Source organism: Oculina patagonica, chromosome 12 (genome assembly GCF_052425735.1).
Source record: "Oculina patagonica isolate OP01 chromosome 12, crgOcupat, whole genome shotgun sequence".
Classification (NCBI taxonomy): Eukaryota; Metazoa; Cnidaria; class Anthozoa; order Scleractinia; family Oculinidae; genus Oculina; species Oculina patagonica.
Genome location: NC_135769.1, coordinates 11185739 through 11200996, shown reverse-complemented (window position 1 = coordinate 11200996; position 15258 = coordinate 11185739). Strand labels below are relative to the sequence as shown.

At 39.3% G+C, this 15258-nt stretch overlaps 1 protein-coding gene across 3 annotated transcripts; it reads left to right on the top strand.

Moving 5' to 3' along the window:
* The first annotated feature begins 1287 nt into the window (after positions 1-1287).
* On the top strand, positions 1288-14495 carry LOC144631328 (arginine kinase-like). 3 transcript variants are annotated; one of them, XM_078489737.1, is made up of 6 exons: positions 1288-1413; positions 8469-9372; positions 10082-10242; positions 11407-11836; positions 12568-13032; positions 13678-14495. In XM_078489737.1, the coding sequence occupies exons 2-6, from the start codon at positions 8482-8484 to the stop codon at positions 13840-13842; spliced, it is 2112 nt and encodes a 703-aa protein (XP_078345863.1). In that variant the 5' UTR covers positions 1288-1413; positions 8469-8481; the 3' UTR covers positions 13843-14495. The 3 variants fall into 3 exon arrangements, with proteins under 3 accessions (XP_078345863.1, XP_078345862.1, XP_078345864.1); XM_078489736.1 differs by lacking the exon at positions 1288-1413 and adding an exon at positions 3379-3616; XM_078489738.1 differs by lacking the exon at positions 1288-1413 and adding an exon at positions 6296-6420.
* The last annotated feature ends 763 nt before the right edge of the window (positions 14496-15258 follow it).

Here is a 15258-nt window from a genome sequence, read left to right as displayed (position 1 = left end):
GGTAAACATGGAAAGTGCAAAAATTTATTGTAGAGGGTTATGCTGTCAAAAAACTTGTTGGAAATACAAATGCTAAAACAATCCTTACTCGGAAGAAATTGCCCAACCCCCTCCCCTCAAAATTAAATGGTCCTTCCCTTACGTGTTCAAATTTATTTCATATAGACTTCATATACCTCGCATATTGACACATCGCTAATCAATGTCAGTTTCCGTTTGACTTAAGACTCATAGTTCCGACGCACTGTATTGACATTGCAATAAGAAACAGTAAATTACTCTGGCCAGTGTCTCTCCCAGACCTCTAAGGCTTTTTTGCAACAGGCTTTGACGTCGATTTTTTTACGCGAGGTTTGACTAAGGATTCCCCTTATGACTCCGGGTATAATGATCGCGTGACGATCCACAACAGACTGCAGTACGGTCTTGACATTATTATCGATATTTGGCCCACTGAGATACGAGTACATTGCGTATATTGTATCATCTAGAAGTGTGAGCATCGATTTCCCTGAGTAACAGGGACGAATGCTGGATTTTAGGCGAGAAAAGGGTAGTTGTTAGCAAATATTTCTTTTATTCTTTTCTGTTCGCTGGAGACAAAAACAATAGTTACATGTGCCCAGTCCACTACCTAGCCTTATTCTGCTCTTTGGCTTGAAATTAAACTCTGATTGAGGTGTAACAGAAATCCGTTATAGGCTCTTTTAATATTAAGAATTCAGCCCATCACTAGTCTTCAGTACCAGAGTAGGGGGGGGGGGGGGGTAGGGGTAGTGCGAAATGCGAAATGGGCCGGTTAATCCCCTGTATCCCCACTCTCGCCACGACTCCCCTATCTCGATTCTTATTTTAGTTGTCTTTTGCGAACTTTGACATCTCAGCCATTATATTCGATTATATCTCAGCAGCCGCTTTCCGGATAATGTTTTTGGATCTAACTCAAAACTATCCGCTCACTGAAAATAAGCTAAAGGCGTATTAGCTGTAACAGCAGTGGTTAATCCACGTGTCATTCTTTTGCTCAAAAGCGAGTTGAAGCGACCGCTGCAATGAACAGCGATGCCGCCTCATTAAACAATCGCCATGTTGTATTTTTAACATAGCGGGCATAACACAAAGCGATTGCAGCGGTCATTACATTTTGTAGTCTGTTTTCCATCTAGGAATAATTCCGCATGCAAAGCGACTCTTTTGGGCTGCTAAAATTAGTGGCATTAATGTTGCGAAAAGCTAAATACCTGATTTTTGCTACATGCTAAATATTCACTGTAGAATAAAAACAGAATTTTAAAACAAAGGAGCGAACATAGATCTCGCTCTACAGGAGATAAAAACCCAATCAAAAACATTTTAGCTTGCTTTGTCACTTCACACTGGACAATACGGTTGCAAGAGTGTAGCGGAATTCAGGTACGTTCAGTTTTCGCGCTTTTTACTGACTCAATAACGTGACAGATTTGTATAAGTGGACGATTTGAAAAGCATGAGCCGGTTTTAAACGAAGACATTTTTTTAGTTTCAATTTTCAGATTTTTCTTATCTTTGGCTGACCAGTTTCACCGTGTTAGAGAAAAATTGTTTTTCCTCTAATTCCACCGGGCTGTTTAGCTTAGTTTAAAGATAGAAGATAGAATTCAGTAAACTTGCAATTTTCAAGGGGTAAAATGAGCCGGAAAGATGCAGGTTTAGAAACAGGTCTTTCAAAAAGCTTCTAGTGGTCTTCAAATGCAAATGGATTACTTTTTGACCCTTACTTAGTCACGTCAGTGATGTGTGACTAAATAGACCCAGTCACACTGCAGCCAAAATTCCGTCCGGAACCATCAAACTATTCGCCCGGACCCGTCAAAAAAATCCGTCCGGAACCGATTATTTTTGTAAAGAAAGGGCCCTGTAAAAAATTAACTGAAAACAGTCAAGTTTTCACAGGTCATAGGCGCCTTTTATGGCCCCGTGAAAAATTGACTGTTGTCCTTACAAAAATTATCGGGTCCGGATCAATTTTTGCTGTGCTGCAAAACGGGCCTTACGCCACATGTTTCAAGCGATAGAGTAGTTTATTTTCGACTACCTTTCTTTTACTTCAGTTTAAGCAAGATATGTATGAAGTACAAAATAGTGCCTCGATGTTCATTTTCGATTCTACTGCTTCAATTTTATTTATTCTAAATTGATTAATATTCAAATGGTTCATGGTTATAAATTAAAGGCTCGATCAGCCTTGTGTGGGGGTCTTAGGGGTGTGTACTGTATCAAAATGTTCGGGATAACCCTCGAAAAACTCATTGAAATCGAAGATTCAGGAGTTAAACACCCGATTGTTTATTTCATAAAGGCATTTAAATGGACTGAAATAAATGAGCTCTTCTGCTCAGTGACTTTAAATCTTTGATTCTATTGTCATGTATATCATTCTTTTCAATTCGAATTTCAGAGTTAAAAGTACAAAAAAAATCATTTCGCGTCGACATATATTTCATACGATCCATGTTCAGTATTTGGAAAGGAGCGCTTAATTAAAGAATTCGGCACACTTTCACGATTGCAGTACCTGATAACCCTTTTATAACCCTGACAGCCTCTCAAGTTTGGCCGGGTATGTGATATGTCCTTTCAACGAAACACAAAAGCTAACAAAGGGTTGCTTTACATTCTAAATCGCTTGAATAACTCCAATAATGCTTTTCAACATTATTTTGCATGGTTAAAGCTTGTAACACAATGTATTGTAAACCAAACTCTAGTTGTCGTTATTGCTTTTTTCGGTCGGTTCGCAGTTAGGAATAGCTTATGTTGACGAAGCCGCTATTTGGAAGTCAGTGCTGGGATCCGAATTTTGTACATGTTTTTCGCCTGTTCTTTTTAAACATTGCGTTGTTGATTCATAAACTTGACAGTACTGCATGTAAATGCCGAAAAACCACAGAATGCAGTCATTGTTTTAAACATTACCGCAATATGTCACGCCTTTGATAGTATGAGAAGTATACTTTCTGCACTGAAATTTTGATGCACCCTTTTAGAAGAAAGTCACGGTCTATACATGTACTAAAAAAACATCCATCTGAGTAAAAGCCAATTAGCCTTCTCTTGTACTGTGTTGTACTTTGAAATAATAAAACGATTACAATGCAGAGTATTTGTTTGCAAGATCGAGTTTTGCCTCAACCAATTGACCTTTTCTGATCATTAGATAGTTTCTTCAAAACCTTAGATATTTTCGTCGCAAATTATTGTCATGTTGCGACGCTGAACTCGATCGGCGTTAATTTTCTCGAGCTGTTTAGACGCGTATATTTTTTTTCATTGCGGAACAAAAGAATGTGTGACACATGAATGGAAACAACAAATATAGGGATTTACTTTTCATAACATTTCGACCGCGTTGGGATTGTACACGAGACAGACAGAATTTTAATTTATGCAAATTTACAGCGTCGTTTTTCCACTTCATAATGGGGCTTTTTCCATCGAAAGCGAAGCCAGCCGCGCAACCAGCGCAACCAGCGCAACAAGCCGCTAGCTCACCAGCAAACCCTTCGACCTCCGCTTCGGCTAATCCAGAAAACGAGCCGAGTCAACAACAAGCTCAAGAACCACAGACCATTTCTCAGTAAGTTTACGCTCGTGTTGTTCGTTTGTAAATTGCGTAAAAATTTGTCTCAGTTGCCCGGTGTTAATTTACGTTTTAAAGCTTCTGCTCGTTCGTTAAATGTCTGAAAGATAATCAAAGGTAAAGTAATTTGTTTAGGCGGCAAATTTTTCAAACAATGGAAAACATATACAAGAAATTATAAACGCTCTTGGACAAAAACTCACGGTCGAACTTCGGTCTTTGGAACTATATTATTTAGCGAACTTGCGGTTTTGCAATGTCGTATAAATCAAGCAAGGCCATGGTCATCCATGATCTTGAAAACATTTATTCTATCAATACTTCAGTCGCTATAAGATGGGATAGTTACAAGCAACCATAACTCGGCGTCTGCGAGGTTTTTTTAACTCGATAAATAGATCGAACATTTGAAACGTGATCGCATTGTGTAATCTGTCAAACTTACGAACTCATGTTTTTTTAATCGAAACGTTCTAAAGAGAAGTTTAGTCGACAACAGTACAAGAAGTAAGTTTTCTATCTTCTTATTCACGAAATATTTGGTAAATGTCGAAGTTGGGAGCATTGATATTTTATTCCCTGTATACTTTTGTCGTCCATATTCGAGATGTGTTTCTGCACGGTCGCTAAGGTCACACGCGTTGGCTTGGAGACCAGTTCGATTTGTTTAATTTAAAAAACATAACAAACTTTTTGCAAGTGAATGAAAAGTAATCCCGCAGTCAATTTATTAAGTAACCAGGATTATATCTAACCGATAATCGTTAGGGTTCCGCTGTAATATTGAGTGCACCGAGCTATTATAACTCAGGATAACGAGGAAATATTGAACACGGCTGTCGTGATATACGGCATGCAGTAATATCGGGTTCTGGCTTAAAGCCATGAAGGACTATTGGATTTTGTTTAAAACCGTAAAGGGATATTGAATAATTCATTTTAAACCCAGCAGTAGACTCTGTTATGTAAGTTGATCGTGTGTCTGTGTTTAGAAAGAAAACATGCCAGTTTTCATGTACATTTGAAGCAAAGAGAAAATTGAATTCAAGAGGGCGATTTCATTACAATTCAATACAAATGTCACGCATCACGGCACCACAATGAATGAGTCCACAGTTGACAGAAATGCGAGAAAGTTAGGGGGGGGGGGGGGGGGGGGCGGCCCCCCCCCCCCCCCCCCCCCCCCCCCCCGGGCTTAACATTGATAGGTGCAACGAAAAACCTGTATTTAAAAAGTTCGGATCGTACAGTGCCTTCAGTGTTAGGGCCGGTTTCCCATCTACTCCCACGTTCCAAGCAAATTTACACGCTGCGATTCGTCGGCCGGCTTTTCTTTGCTTCTTAAATTGACCTAAATTGAAAGGATGAAAAATCAAAATTGGCCCAATTTTTAAAATCTGTGACGCTGCAACAGATTGTTAAAAAATCGGGCCAATTTTATAAATGCGCAGTCATTTATTTATCAAATCTGGGACAAATCGGGCCGACAACTCGTAATGTGTAAACCGGCCTTTATAATCTCAACTGAAGATTGAAGATTCACAAATTAAATAACAGCAGGAAAGCGCTGAAAAAGGAAACGAAACGATTTACAGAGTTGGAAATGGTTTATGTTTGCCCTTCTTTGTGCTATTCTCCGAAATTTTGGGTTAGGGTGTGCAGAGCGCCTTCAGAAAACATTTGTATCCCATTTTAGACCAAAATACACTCTTTTTTCTATAAAAAATATTGTTTTTCCAGTCCAGGCTGATTATTCTTATGTTTTTCTGTCGATTTTAGGCTCAAAATATTCTTGTGAATATTCTTAGATTACAGTGTATGACATTCCATTTTAGAATGTACTGGGATATCAGTCAAGGCTAGTGCTGTTTTGCTGTTATTGTTTTTTTTTGGCTAGTTTTGCCGTTTAGTGAAGGGAAGAATTTTTATATCTTTTAGTTGAAACATATAATTGTATTTACAAAGTTTCAAGACACAAAATTGTATCCTTTTCAAGATCCCAGCCTCGGATTAATTCTTAAAATATTCTTAAAATTTCGCAAATTTCAACCTCGATATTCTTATAAAGTAAACCCACTGTTATTCTTATGGAGAAAAAGAGAGTGTATGCAAATTTAACCTACCCCATTTTAAGGCTGACCCAAAATTTGATACCCTTTTTAGACCAAAACCGGGGCCCTCGAAAACCATCACCTAGAGCCTCACATACCCTCCCATATAGATTATGCTAGTGGTAACCACAGGTTAGAAAAAGCGGGCCTGACAAAAGAGTAATGCGAGGGTGCGTAATTTTGGATTCCAAAATACATTCATGTTTCACGGCAATTATTCTATTAAACAGGTCGAAAAATTTATCAAACAATGTCGGCAAATCACTGCACAAAAGACAATTATTCCGAGTAACGCGTCACGCAAGTATGCATGTACGCGTATTTTACTCTAAATTGAGAACAAAAATTTGCAAATCCATCTACAGTCTTCAGAAAGTTGTCGCCTTACTGAATATTTCCATGCTTATACAAAGGCAGACGGTAACAAACTGTAACAATCATTTGTTTCCCGAATAACGGTTCTCGGACATACGAACCAAACGTTCGGAACCGAACAAGCTCGATATTCGCCAGGTTGTTTAATATTCCAGTCAGGTGATGCAAATAAAAGACAATAGATATACTCGCCCAGACGCATGTGCATTTTTTTCCTTGTCGCGTAACGCTATAAGGAAGTCTAACCTTAAACCGTTGCTCTGTAACTATTTTTCGAAACTGGTACGATTTTGGTCGATCGGTTGAATCTTTCAGGTAAGCTGTAAGAGATTTTATCACATCTCACATGGTTATCTTGAAAAAATTGTAATTTATGATCTGTGGTCGGTTCATTTTGCCTTCCGCCGGCGTCTTGTGTGGCTCTTGATTTGTTCGGTTAAAATATTTTCTAGTTCGCCGGAAATTTGTAGACTTGAAATTATCACATAGCATAACAAACAACAGTCAAACAAATTTTGTCTCGCAACGATCAAATTTATCGAAAATTGCGAGTTGAATTTAATGAGTTTCTCTTATTATATTGATTTATAAAGTTCGCGAGGCGTTCATTATAAATTCAACCTGCCGGTCGGGTTAATCGAAGTGACCGGTCCGGTCCGATAACGTTCATAGTTTTTTAGGATTACTGTTAGAGGTGTTCAAAAGCGATTGAGTTTTGAGTTGTTCGACGTTTCAGAATTTTGTGAATACAAAATTAAGGGTGGTTTCTACACCGACAGAATCATTTTGAATATTTTATTCCTCGTGTTTCTTCTTAATATATTTGCAAAAAGTAAATATTGTAATTATTAATATTGTTTTCGGTTTGAGAAGGAAATTTTTTCACATCTCCTTAAATATATCGTATATTCCAACGGAAAGAATAGTCGATTCTCAATTCGATCAAATATAATTATTGTGGTTAGAAAAAGATTTATTTTATTTAAAAATTCGGTGTGGTAATGTTCAAATTCGGAGTAAAGCTCGAGTTTTATAAGTGGGATCGCGATTTGAAGACTGCTCGCATAAAACGAAAGAGTAGTATAATTATCCCTTTCATTCCACTTAACTTATATTTGATGCATTTTTCCAACACTTTATTTGTGCTACTAATATAAAATTTTCAATATTCTCGCGTTTAAGCCGGGTTATGAAAGCAACAGACATGTACATCTGCGACGAACTTGTACAATTTGCATAACAATAATTTTACTGCTGAGATTATTTTTAGCTCGTCGAAATCATTACTATACAGATGTATTTTGTGTATGGAAAGAAAACAAATCAATAATGTTCCCTCTACTGCTTAAAATTTCACAAATTTGCTGTAGTGCATGTTCTGCCACGAACTCAGGAAAAGTCACGCCTTCCGCAATGCATTATTTAAAATGAACCCGTGACACAATAACTATTTCGACATGACGGAATTTTCGAGGTGAAACAGTGTACTTTGCTACTCTCAAAGCCAATTGGATATTTTTTATCCTCGATAATTTTGCTATATATTGTTACATTAATCGTAGTAGCTATAAAAATGACAATATTTCTAACGATAAATTTTAAATGCCGGTTACATTTTTTTCTGTTTGATTTAGGCGCAATATATTAATGGTTTTTTTTTTCTCTTAGAATTATTCATGCATAGGGAGCATGATATAAACAATCCATTTAGAGTTGCATTGGGCCCAAATTGTATACACCTGATTGATCATCAAAGCTAAAACCTGGAATTTTTCCTGATTTAGACAAAATTTTAACTGTCGCTCCAGTGCTTTGACTCTGAATAATTTCTACCCGTTGAATATGGCCATTTCAACTTTTGAGTGCTGCCGGTTTTATTGAACTACAATACAAACAACACAATTGTATTGACAACTTCTTGAAAAGGGTTTACAATGCGAATACTCGAACCGGGGCAGTTCGAACAAAGTTAACCAATCACAACGTTAATTGAGAACAAAGGATAGCGACCTTTTCTAGCAACGGACCATTGACATTCAAGAACGCAAACAATAGATTTACAACATAATTTAAACGTATGAAACAGTTGCGGACCCCTCAGGAAAATTGGTTAAAAAATGACAATAAAATTACGAGAAGCTCGGTAGCAAAAGTTACACTAATATAGAGTGTTTTCACATGACATCATGGCGGCCATGTTGGTGTGCCAAGGATTTGCAGTCTTTTCGTATGTAAACGCTTCCCTTTGTTCTAATAAATTTACATAGATGCTGGCCACGTGAGGGAAAACACTCTTTATTACCATAACTCCATGTAGTCAAATCAAAACCGCACTAAATTTTGATTTTCAATTTTATATCCAGAGCTACCGACGACATGTCTTTCCCAAATCAGCTTTCGAGTCCGGACTGCAATCCCAAAATGTTGCTGAAGAAACATCTCACCCCAGAGGTGTACAAATCTTTGAAGGACAAGAAAACTCAAGGCGGAGTCACCCTTGCCGATGTGATTAACTCTGGCCTAACGAATCTGGATTCAGGAACCGGAGTTTACGCTGGAGATGAGGAATGCTACACCCTCTTTGCACCGTTGTTGAGTCCCATCATAGAAGAGTACCACAGCCCGTACAAGCTCGCAGACGGTCACACATCCGACATGAACCCGGAGAAGGTAGACGCTCCTGATCTGGATCCAGAAGGAGCCTTCATCCGTTCCACTCGTATTCGTGTTGCTCGCAATCTCAAGGGGTACCCACTCACACCAAATATCTCCAAAGCACAAAGGGTGGAGCTGGAGAAGAAGATTGTTGGCGTGTTGGAGTCGTTAAAGGGCGACCTGGCTGGAACGTACTATCCCCTTACTGGAATGGACGAACAGACACGTCAGCAGCTTGTGAACGATCACTTCTTGTTCAAGAAAGGTGATCGCTTCTTGGAAGCGGCTGGCGTCAATAAAGAATGGCCTGAAGGGCGAGGGATCTTCCACAACGCCAACAAGACGTTCTTGGTCTGGGTAAATGAGGAAGATCAACTTCGCATCATCAGCATGGAAATGGGAGGCGACATTAAGTCTGTTCTCAATCGCCTCTGTGAAGCAGTCAATGAGATAGACAAGCAGCTTGGTTTTCAGCATACTAAGGAACATGGGTATCTCTCCGCGTGTCCCACTAATCTGGGCACAGGAATGCGAGCTAGTGTGCACGTGAAGATTCCCCATGCCAGTCAACATAAGGACTTCCAGAAGATCTGTGATGAATATCACATTCAGGTATGAATACGGCAATGAATGATTCATCTACTAAGCGTGAGCTGGATAAGGTTTACCCAAGCAGAAACATTTCGAATTATATATAGTTTGTTCACAGCCTTTCTATTTTCTCTTAAGATCGTCAAGAGGGTGAACAAAATCATGCGGCGAATCGAACGAGCTCGAAGGCAACTAAGGGTATTGGGCTCTCGTGTTTCGCGCTTGTTCTCGCGCGGTTGCTTCGCTCGCATGCAAAATTGTTTTTGGAAGTACGGTATTCTATTTACAGACCAAAAATTGAGACAATTTCACTTTTTAGATGTGTTTTAAACGTTGTTCAATTTCTAACTGTGAACACAGATCGCTCCAACAGTTTTATTTCTTTATTATGAAACGTACATTTAATTGTTCCTTGTATTTGATGAGTCCATCTGTAACAATATTTTAAGTTTTTTTTTTTCGCAATGGTTTCTGCTCGCACAAAACGTAGAGTAATCGTCTCAAATAAGCATATTTTCTGTATCTAAATGCAAGGGGTAGTAAGGCACCTTAAACTTATCACATTTCTTCTGTGGATGGCAATTCACTCTTTTCATTCTACATTTTGCAATATTACAATGCAATGGTCAATCCGGGTACATCAGAGAAAATTCTTTTAGCAGTGAGGAAAGCGTTTTCTTACTATAATTATTATTTTTGAAGGTGTTTTTTAAACCCTTTTTTCCTTCAGCCTCGTGGAATCCATGGCGAACATTCTGAGTCTACAGGAGAGGATGCCGGGGTTTTTGACATCAGCAACCGTAGGCGCCTGGGTCTGTCAGAGGTGCAATGTGTTAAGGACATGTACGAGGGGGTAAAGAAACTGCTGGAGATTGAAAAAGCTGCCATTGCGTATGTATTGTTTATTTTTCGATACATTGTCTCTGATTTCCCTTAGTTTGCTGAACTCTGGTTCCAGCAGTCCCGTTTCGAGCCCTGGCCGAGGCACTGCGTTGTGTTCTTGGGCAAGACACTTCACTTTCATGCACAGTGCCTTTCTCCACCCAGGTCTATAAATGAGTACCGGCGAATTTAATGCTGGAAGTAACTCTGCGATGGACAAGCATCTCACCTAGGGTTGGAGGAGTTAGTAGAAATACACTTAGTCGCTTTATGCTTCGGAAACTAGGATAAGCTCCGACCTGACGGGCCACTAGGATCGAACTCAAACTTTACTTTGCCTTTTACTGAGACGGTGAAATGGTCAACTTAAAACTGTTTGAAAACAGTTATGGGAAATTAGAAATAAATTAGTACCTTATTAATCCCTTATCTTCGAACTGCCAAAACACGAATTGAATATATATATCTGCTTCAGAGTTGAAAAATGAACAGCACCACAGAAAAGTATCGCACTACATGGATCTCATTTCTCAGACTTTACCAAAGTTCGAGATATGTTGTTTTCGTGCACGTAGCTTGTTTTAATTCGTGAAGGGCTCCAATCAGATAAAAAAAAAAACGGTTGATCTTCGAAAGAAAACGACCTGGACCAAACATAACAGTAGTTTATTTTAAATGACAATAGATCACGGCTATCACTAGAAAAAAATCGTTAAAAGTAATGATCCATGGCAGAAGTGTTGTAATTGCTAAACTTTTTTGACTTACCGACAATTGCTTTGTAAACAACCGATTAAATCAGAGCTTAGTGCAGAGACATGTTACCGATGATCAATACATTTTCGGGGTGAACGCAAAACACTTTGCGCCATCAATGGTTTGAGTACGCTGCCGGAAGTAAATGAGCTTAATAGCCAACAAGTTATTCATCCGAAAACCTTTCCCGATGCAGTGAGGAATATTGGATGGGAGTTAGTTATAGTTCAGAGAAGAAGGGAAGAGATTTTTTGCGTTAATGAAAAATAAAATGGAGAAGACGTTGATCAGAAAGTTAAAGAGGGCTTTAAAAGGGAGACGGTTTCTTAATAGATCTCTTAGGCTAAGCGTTGTTCATTCCAAAAAAAATCAAAGGTTTCTTTGTTTGCAATAACATCCTTTTATTTGTCCTTTCAGTGAGGAACAAGGCAAGTTTCCAGAGGCACTCAACAAGCCAGACGTGAAATCCCTGTTGAAAAAGCACCTTACCGAAGACTGCTTCAATGAGCTCAAGGACAAGAAGACAGCCAGAGGCTCAACTCTCTGGAACCAGATCAACTCGGGTGTGGTTAACCTTGATTCCTCCACCGGCGTTTATGCTTCAGAACAAGAGGCCTATACCCTGTTTGGCAAGCTGTTCGACCCTATCATAGAAGAATACCATGCTCCGTACAAACTGGCAGACAAGCATGTCACTGACATGAATCCCGACAAGGTTGAAGCGCCAGATTTGGATCCCGATCACAAGTTCATTAGATCCACGCGAATCCGTGTGGCGCGAAATCTACAGGGCCACGGTTTGCCGCCCAGTATTCACAACAAAGAGAGACAGGAAATTGAAAAGAAGGTAATTCATACATCTTATTAACCTAAAGCGAGGGCCGCTCCTGGGAAAATATTGGCCCGAGGTCTTAACGGCACGCGAGGTCTGTACAAAAAAGACCGAAGGCCGTTATTCTCCTGGTACGTTCCCGAGCATGCTTGATTAATAAGAGATATATTACAAAACTGAAAAAGTTCTCTTATGCAGTAGATATAAGCGGAAAGCGGAAAGGATAAAAAGAATGGGATTGTGACCCATGTCTTTGTGTTTTAATATCTAATAAAAAGTACGGGACGATATTTTCCTCCATTTCTACAATAAGTGACAAGAGTGTTGACAGATCTTTATTTTTATCTCCAGTTTATTGTAATACAATATTTTGTCCCCCCCCCCCTTCCCCTATATACCACCCCCTCCCCCATATCAGCGTTGTACATATTGTTTGTTTCTGGAAGTCTACTGCTGCAATCATACCACACAGCACTGGACGGAGTGAAATTTAAAAACTTGTGAATAAAAAACCATAAAAACTCCAATGCGAAGTTAATGTGTCCACTACTTTTGTCAAACATTGTATAACTGTATCTATCATACATGTAGCCATGTCAATTCACTTCCTCGAATCGCTGATAGAACCCTTGCTTGTCGCGCTACTTAAGACATAGAATCAGAGGTTTATTGCATATTATTGGTAAAAACCCTATATTTTTTTCAAAAGCAAAAAAAAAATTAATGATATCTGTTACTATTTTCAGATTGTAAATGTTCTAACGTCACTGACTGGAGACCTTGCGGGCAAGTACTATCCGCTGTCCGGCATGAGCGAAGAGACCCGGAAGCAGCTTGTCGAAGACCACTTTCTGTTCAAGAAGGGAGACCGCTTCTTGGAGGCTGCCGGCATCAACAAAATGTGGCCTCAGGGTCGAGGAATCTTCCACAACGACAAGAAAACATTCCTGGTGTGGGTTAACGAGGAAGATCACCTGAGAATCATCAGCATGGAGCAAGGAAGCGACATCAAATCCGTGTTTCAGCGCTTGTGTAACGCCGTCAACGAGCTCGATAAACAGATTGGCTTTCAACACGATGACTGTCGTGGGAATCTCTCCTCGTGTCCTACAAATCTGGGCACTGGAATGCGAGCTAGTGTGCACGTGAAGATTCCGCACGCCAGTCAACATGCAGACTTCAAGAAGATCTGTGATGAATTCCACATTCAGGTATATAAAAAAAAAAATGATATTTAAATAGCACTGATATCGAGTTGCTGAAAGAAACAGGTTATTCAGGGGAGGCTGGTGTATGGGTGTAGAGCAAAAGAAAAGGTGTGGCAGTTGCAATAATAGTCTGAAAATAACTCAAGCTTGACTAGGATTCGAACCCACTCAACTCCCTGGGCCCAGATGTTCAAAGGGGAGATAACGCTATCCCGGCAGTGAATAAGTCTTAACAAAAATAATACTACCGACCGGATAGTCATTTATCCTGTGGATAGCGCTATCCACCCTTTGAACAACGGGGGCCAGATTTACATGTGTGAAGCCACTTGCAACTCACCAAAGACCTGGAAAAATTTTGTGCCTGCAAAGCCATTTTTATTAAAACCAGAGAAGTGTATAGGCGTGGAACTTTATATAAATGGTACTTCATTTCATGTTTAAAATATGTAAATAAAACAGCTTTGTAATTATGTAAGGTTTGAGATTTTGCTTTGGCTTTCAGGGTGCAAAATGTTTTGGGACCTTCGAGAAAGGGGCCCCAGTTACGAGTCCTACTTGTACCTGTGAAATGTGTGCTAACTGCTGGTTAAAGTAAGAGTTGAAGCATTGAAAAAAATATTCGATTTTTCTTTCTTTTTCCGTCAGGCTCGTGGAATCCATGGCGAACATTCTGAGTCCACAGGAGAGGATGCCGGGGTTTTTGACATCAGCAACCGCAGGCGACTGGGTCTGTCAGAGGTACAGTGTGTCCAAGACATGTACAATGGAGTGAAGAAACTGCTGGAGATTGAGAACGAAGCTTCTAAATAATAAACTTATAACCTTCAAAATAGTCCTTTTTTTTGTTTCAAATAAGTGTGATTTCTACTTTGGTGTGTTCCAAACTGAAAAGTTCAACTTAACTGTTTTTTAAAATGTTGTCTTGAAAGAAAGTTTTAAAGCATTGATTTTTTTTCTTCTTCCACATAAGCTGAGAAACATAATTTTTTTCTTTGTTCTCATTACTCTGTTTTGAGCTCGAGTCAAAAATTCCATTCTGATGACTTAGCAATACAGTCATGCGTGTATTATCTCTGATGGGCATTACCCGAATCTAATCTAACCAATCAGTGGCAAGGACACGGGTCATTTGAGAACTAAGTCATCAGTTTATCAAATGAGAGATGAAAGAATTTGATGCTACTATTTTCTTGGGCTCAAATTCGGACATGTATGATCGTGTTGCCCATAATTTTTGATGGCATTTTTGCTTTTGTTTTCGGTCGTTTTTTTTTTCTCCAAAGTTACGCGCATCTTATCTTAGGTGAAGGGTTGTGATATTATTTTTGATGTTGTGTGTGTAGATTCAATTTCCGGTCACTGCTATGGCTGAAAAAAAAGTATATTTTCTGTAACTTAGTGACAACCACTTTAAGTCAGATAAGTATTTACTTTTCAGTTAATAAAGGCTGGTATTAATCATGGTAGTTGGAGTGAACTTATTTTCGCCTGATTAGTATATAGACACGGAGAGAATTAAAGCTATAAGCTTTGGGGGCCGTGTATTCCTGATCAAATTGGAATTTGGGAGTGTTAGTTTTTGTGGAGGGAGGAAAAACCGGAGAACCCGGAGAAATACCCTCGGAGAAAGGGCGAGAACCAACATAGGGTCATATATGACACCGGGCCTGAATCGTACCCGAGCCAATTTGGTGGGAGGCGAGCGCTCTCACGACTGCGCCATTCCTGCTCCCGTATAAACATTAAAATACGAGTGGAAGTAATAATGCTGACAAAAAAGTATGCCAATATTAATAAATCCGGCAGGGTAGTGTAATAGAATTGGTCGAAGACCCCTTCAGTACAAGATAGTGTTTTGCTTTAAAATAAAAAAAAAAATCGCTCGAGCAAGGATAGATAGGGACTTTGTGTTGGGATATGTGGTAATTTTTGTTGAAGACCGGTTATTGAGGACGGGGGGAGGGGAGTGCCCTTTTCACATACCTACAGAAGGGGTACTGCATCATCACTTTTCAATTTTACGTGAAAAACTCCCCTAATTACTTAGATGAATCGGCTGTTGGGTGGGTCTGTTCGAGATACTATAAGAGGCTCTTTAAAATATCTAAATGACAGTTTTCACTATACTGTTCTATACTCCAACTCGTACAAAACCTACCCTTTATATACCTACAACCGAAAAAGGTAGTCCATTCCGGGGTCGAGTCTCCCCGTATAGTCCACCAA

Coding starts and splice junctions, on each gene's coding strand:
- LOC144631328 (XM_078489736.1), top strand. CDS start 3,459: ATGGGGCTTTTTCCATCGAAAGCGAAGCCAGCCGCGCAACCAGCGCAA. Junction 3,617..8,468: donor GAACCACAGACCATTTCTCA/GTAAGTTTACGC, acceptor TTTTATATCCAG/AGCTACCGACGACATGTCTT. Junction 13,033..13,677: donor GTGATGAATTCCACATTCAG/GTATATAAAAAA, acceptor TTTTTCCGTCAG/GCTCGTGGAATCCATGGCGA.